General features: G+C 57.0%; 2 protein-coding genes across 2 annotated transcripts; one reads left to right on the top strand and one right to left on the bottom strand.

Annotated features, from left to right (window-relative positions):
• Positions 1 to 84: 84 nt before the first annotated feature.
• ETH_00013735 (uncharacterized protein) lies at positions 85 to 887 on the bottom strand (the record flags this gene model as incomplete). Its single annotated transcript, XM_013380597.1, has 1 exon — positions 85 to 887. A coding segment is annotated over one exon (803 nt), but the record flags the coding sequence as incomplete, so codon positions are not given.
• A 902-nt stretch (positions 888 to 1789) lies between these two features.
• On the top strand, positions 1790 to 3452 carry ETH_00013730 (uncharacterized protein; the record flags this gene model as incomplete). Its single annotated transcript, XM_013380596.1, has 4 exons — positions 1790 to 1890; positions 2189 to 2263; positions 2957 to 3129; positions 3340 to 3452. The coding sequence occupies 4 exons, from the start codon at positions 1790 to 1792 to the stop codon at positions 3450 to 3452; spliced, it is 462 nt and encodes a 153-aa protein (XP_013236050.1).
• Positions 3453 to 5768: the final 2316 nt, after the last annotated feature.

Genomic DNA, 5768 nt, shown 5'->3' with positions numbered 1-5768 from the left:
TGCTGCTGCTGCTGCAGCAGCACTGCAACGGGACAGTTGCGGCCCTTGAAGGGAAACACTTCGCCCCTGCAGCTCTTGACGAACTTCTGCGCCGCGTCGGACGAGGGGAAGTCCACGAACGCCACCCGCAGCTGCTGCTGCTGCTGCTGCTGCTGCTGCGGGTCCTTGTCGGGCGCCGCGGGGGGCAGCAGCAGCTGCTGCAGCAGCTCCGCGTGGGCGTGTGGGGCGGGGGCGCAGAGGGCGCGGAGTGTATGTACACCGCAGAGCTGCATGCGCACGGAGTCGGGAGTCGAAAATCTTTTCAAAATTGCCAAAGTCCGAACTGCTTCTTCGAGTTCTTCTTCTGCTGCTGCAGCAGGAACTCCCTGGATTGCTGCAGTGCAGCTCAGCAGCAGCTCCTCGCGCCGCCTGCTGCTGCGCTCCTCCCGATCCCGATCCCGATCCCGATCCCGCAGCCGATCCCACTCCCCCTCCCGCGGGCGATCCCCGCGCCGCCGATCCCGATCCCGATCCCGATCCCGAAAGCGATCCCGATCCCGCGGCCTTTCCCGATCCCGATCCCGGTACTTCCGCTCCCGCTCCCCGCGGCTCTCGCTCCGGCTGCGCCGCCGCTGCTGCTGCTGCTGCTGCTGCTGCGGCCACTCGCTCCCCTCGCCCCAGTGCCGGCTCCGGCCCCCGCTGCTGCTGCTGCTGCTGCTGCTGCTGCTGCTGTGCGAGTGGCCCGCAGACTTCTTGTCCGAGCTGCTCCGGCCTTGCCCGCGACTGCTGCTGCTGCTGCTGCTGCTGCTGTTGCTGCTGCTGCTGCTGCTGCTGCTGGGGGTCTCACGCGCCTCGCGGTCCCTCACGTCCTGCAGCCCCTCCCCGGGGGTGCCCCTGCGCCGAGACATTTGCAGCAACTTATTTCGCTGCTGCTGCTGCTGCCTTGCTGCTGCTGCTGCTGCTGCTGCTGCAGCTGCAGGTGATGCTGCGGGTCCCCCCTGCTGCTGCTCCCGTTGTTGCCCCTGCTGCTTCCGCGCCTGCTGCTGCTGCTGCTGCTGCCCTGCTGCTTTATTTTCTCTTTCTTGCTGCTGGGGCCGAACAAAGAGAGGAGGGCCCCCACTCAGCCCAGGTGTCTGTACACGGGGGAAGTGGGTCCCCCAGATCTGGGGCTTAGGGTTTAGGGTTTAGGGTTTAGGGTTTGGCGTTTGAAAAACCCAAGCAGCCCAGCAAGTAAACCCCGTTTCTAGCTTCAAACTTGCGTGCTAGGGTTTGCCTCTGCGGCTGGATCTGCTGCTGCTGCGGCTATTGCTGCTGCTGCTGCTGCGGCTGCTGCTGCTGCTGCCGGCTGCAGCCCCAAAACCGCGGCCGAGAGCAACAGCAGCAGCAGCAGCAAACCCTTAAAGTATTTCCTTCAACTTTAATTAGTTGCTTTTTGCGTTTGTTTGAGTCTCTCGTAGCTGCGCAGCTGCGGTGTATGCACGCGCGGCGGAGCTGCTGCTGCTGCTGCCCTGCTGCTGCTGCTACTGCTGCTGCTGCGTCTCGCTTACGCGCAACACGCCTGCTCTTCACTTAATTTTTTTAAATTAAATTAATTTAATTTCCAAAATTGACAAACGGACAGGCCAGTTCGTTGCAGATCCTGTCTCAGGCTTGGGGTGTACGTACACTCGGCCTAGAGCTGCCTGTACACCCCAGCGCCTCCCCCACTTTCCTTTCTTCTTTTTCCGCATTTCTTTTATTTTTTTGAATTTCTTTTCTTTTTTTAAAGAAATAATGTGCACTGGGCCGGGGTGTACGTACACCTGAGCCAATGGAGGACTCTCAAGAGGTTCCTGCTGCCTTTTCTTTCCCCCCCTTTAGTTCTTTACTTGCAGGCCTTCTTGCTGCTGCTCTTCTCTACCTGCTCTTCAGGTGAGACCTGCTGCTGCTGCTGCTGCTGCTGCTGCGTCTAGCTGCGCCGCTGCAGGCCTTGCCATTGCAGCGACGCTGGGTGCGGCGGTGCTGCTGCTGCTGCTCGCTCTGCTGCTGCTGCTGGTTGCGCTGCTGCTGCTGCAATGGTCGCAGCCCTTTCGCTGCAGGGGGTTGAGCTGCTGCTGCTGTCTTTTCTCTTTTTCTTCCCCTCGGGTTGGCGCGCAGACATGCAGTCTAGTGCTAAGGGTCTAGAAATTAGGGTTTAGGGTTTAGGGTTTAGGGTTTGCGGATGCTGCAGGGCTGGAGATGCTTGGGGCCGCCGTCGAGAAGAAGAAGAGGAGGAGCAGCGCCTCAGGCGCCTAAGGGAGGCGCGGTAGGTCTCTGCATAACCGCTAGCTAGCTAGCTAGCTAGCTAGCTAGCTAGCTAGCTGGCTAGCTAGCTAGCCAGATATATAGCTGGCAGTGTACCTAGCTGACTAGCTAGCCAGCTAGCTAGCTAGCCAGCTAGGTAGCCAGTTACGTGGCTGGCCAAGTAGTTCGATAGGTGGCTGGCTGGCTAGCTAGCTAGCTAGCTAGCTAGCCGTTTAGCTAGCTGCCGGGTAGCCATGTAGCTAGCCATATGGCTAGCCAAGCCAAATAACTAGCCAGATAGGGAGCCGGTGGCTCACCATGTAGTTAGCCGCTAGCTAGCTAGCTAGCTAGCTAGCTAGCTGGCTAGATAAAGAGGTAGCCGACGAGATGATGTCAGTTCTCCTTCAGCCAAGTAGCTAGCTAGCTGGCTAGCTAGCTAGCTAGCGAGCTAGCTAGCTAGGCGTAAGACTGGCTGTGTGGCTGGCTAGCTAGGTAGCTAGCTGGCGGCTTCTTCCTCCGTATCTGCTACTTGTCTTTCTCTCCTCGTGTTTAGATGCTCGTCTTTAGTTTTTGGCTTTAAGGCTACTAAGACCCTGATTTAGGGTTTAGGGTTTAGGGTTTACGGTTTGTGCGTTGCGTCTGTGGAAGGGCTCGGCACGCGGCTGCTTTGGAGGCCGAGATGGAGGCGTTCAAGAGCACTGCTGCGTACGAGGAGATGCAGCGAGCAGCAGCAGCAGCAGCAGCAGCAGCAGCAGCAGCAGCAGCAGGAGAAGGCATTCGCCCAGAACACAGGGGCCGCATTTCCCGCCACGGGCCTGCAGCAACTCAGCCCAAACCCTGGCGGCCAAGTGCAGCAGCAAGATACGGCCGTGGGGGTGGCTGACGCTAGTGCGGCGCTGCAGCAGCAGCAGCAGCAGCAGCAGCAGCAGCGCCGCAAACCGCGAATTGGGGTTTAGGGTTTAGGGCTCAGTCGAAACGCGAGTGAAGGGCGAGGCCTAAAGCGGACCAGCGCCGGCCCCGGCCAGATATGCGCCGACGCCACGGGCCTGCCCCCAAACCCCAGGGTTTAGGGTTTAGGGTTTAGGGTTTAGGGTTTAGGGTTTGCGGGAGGCGCAACTCTTCTGGGCGACGCTCCCTCCCGAAACAAAGCCTTCAGGACCTCAAGGAATTCCGACATGGGAAATGTGTCGCCGCTGTCTCTGATAGAATAGAACTCGTAGCTTAGGGTTTAGGGTTTAGGGTTTAGGGTTTAGGGTTTAGGATTTAAGGACTTAAGGTTTTAGAGTTTAGGGTGCAAGGTTTAGAACTGGAAATTTAGGGTTTAGAGCTTAGGGTTTAGGGCAAAGAGCCTGGGGCTTAAGTTTTTGACTTAGGGTTTACGGTTTTGACTTTAGGGTTTAGGGTTTAGGGTTTAGGGTTTAGAGCTTAGGAATAAGGGCTTGGTGCTTGGGGTTCAGGGTTCATAACTGCGAATTTAGGCTTTAGAGTTTAGGGTTTAGATTTTAGACCTAAGGTTTCAGGGTTTGAGCGTTAGACTCTAGGGTTTAGGGTTTAGGGTTTATGGTTTAGGCTTAGGTGTGGGTTCTGAAGTGCTTCCTACAAAGCAATTTTGATAGTGCGGGGAGGCCCCGCTAGCTAGCTGTGCACTAGCTAGCTAGTGCACAGCTAGTGCACAGCTAGCCAGCTAGCTAGCTAGCCAGCTAGCTGGGCGGGTGTCTGGCTGGCTAGCTATGTGGCTGGCTAGCCAGCTGGCTGAGTGGCGAATTAACAGGCTAGCTTTGTTGCTAACTAGCCAGTCAGCTGAGTGGCTAGCTAGCAAGCTAGCTAAACGGCTAGCTAGCCAGCTGGGTGGGGGGCTAGCTAGCCAGCTGGTGGGTGGCTAGCTAGTCAGCTAGCTGGATGGCCAGCTAATCAGCTAGCTGGACGGCTAGCTAGCCAGCTAGGTAGAGAGTCAGGGCTTTCAAGCTGCGTGCGTCTCGACAGCAAAAGCTGCATGCAGCCAAAGGAGTGTGCAGCTAGCTGCTGCAGCTAGCTGCAGCAGCTAGCTGAAGCTAGCCGTCCTGCTCTGGGTAACTAGGGCTTGGCTACCTGCCTGAAGGCATAGCTAGCTACAGCTAGCCAGTGGGCTGCTGCCTTGAAAGGCTGGTGGGAGCTTTAAGTGCTGCACATCTCCTCCACACTTGCTGCTGTAGAGCTGAGGTGTCTGTACACCCCAAACGGGAGGGCCAAACTGCACTGTTCTTTGAGGCACATTTTTTGGAACATTTTTCTGTAAAGGCCTCCGGCCTTGTGAAATGTTTTAAAATTAAAGTTTTATTTTATTTTTAAAAGCTTTTAAAATGTTTATTTCCCTCGAAGAGTTTCTAAAATGTTAATTTCCGTTGAGGGTGCTCTGGTGGTGGTGGTTAGGGGGGCGGCGCCGCGCTGCGCGACTTTGACGTTTTTCGCGGAGTTTAGAGACAAAATTAATTAAATTTAAATTAATTTAATCTTTTAATTTAATTTATTGTTTTTGATTGATTGAAAAACCGGCGCTTTAGGCCGAACTGCCTCCTGCTGCCGTGTACATACACCTCAGCTGTCGTGCACCAGACCATTGCGGGGTGTCGCCTTACTGCCTCTGCGTTCTTTTCTTCTTATTTATTCTCAAAAATATTGAATAATTAATTAAAATAAATAAAAAGAAGTGCATTTGGTCGGTTTATTTGGATAGAGAACTCGCATTTCGAGGTGAGCTCAAGGGGTGTACGTACACCCGAACGCCGCCACCCAGGTGACCTCCTCCGCAGCCGCGGCCCCACAGGTGTGGCCACCTGCGGCGCTTAATGTCTGTTTTGAACACAAATGTAAAATTGAACATTTATTGATTATTTATTAATTGATAAATGATTCTTTTCGGGGTGTCAGTGTGCCCTTCGCCTCCGCCTTCCGCCCCTGAGGTGTACGTGCACCCCAGACCTCCTGCTGCTCCTTCCTCTGCTTCCCCTCCCCACAATGGCGGAAGCTTGGACCCCCACGATTCCCTGCTACTTGCCTTACCTGCCTCCCCTGGCGACTCCTAAGGCAGCAGCAGCAGCAGCAGCAGCAGGAGCAGCAGCAGCAGCAGCTAAGGGTCTCCCGGCTTCCGCCTTCTGCGCCTACGGCAGCAACTCCGGGGGCCCCTCCACGGGCAGCAGCACCCCGATCTGCTTCGCGGGGGCCCCTGCGGGGGCCCCCCCTGCTGGGGGCCCCCCCGCGGGGGCCCCCCTTGCCAAGGGGGCCCCCGCCGGGGGGCCCCTCCAGGGGGGCCCCCTGGGGGCCCCCACGGAGAGCTCGCCGCTGGCAGCGCCAGGGGGGGCCCCCGCGGCGGGGTTGGCGGGGAGGCTTCGCAAGGGTTTAGGGTTTGAGGGTTTGGGGTTTGAGGGTTTAGGGTTTAGTGTTTTGGGGGTGCGGGAGTACCTGTTGAGGACCGAGAAGGACCTGGAGCAGGGCCCCAGCAGCAGCAGCAGCAGCAGCAGCAGCAACGGGATTTCTCTTTTGTCTGTCAC

This window comes from Eimeria tenella, genomic scaffold (assembly GCF_000499545.2).
Source record: "Eimeria tenella Houghton genomic scaffold, Eth_scaff743, whole genome shotgun sequence".
NCBI lineage: Eukaryota > Apicomplexa > Conoidasida > Eucoccidiorida > Eimeriidae > Eimeria > Eimeria tenella.
This window is presented reverse-complemented; position numbering and strand designations above follow the sequence as displayed.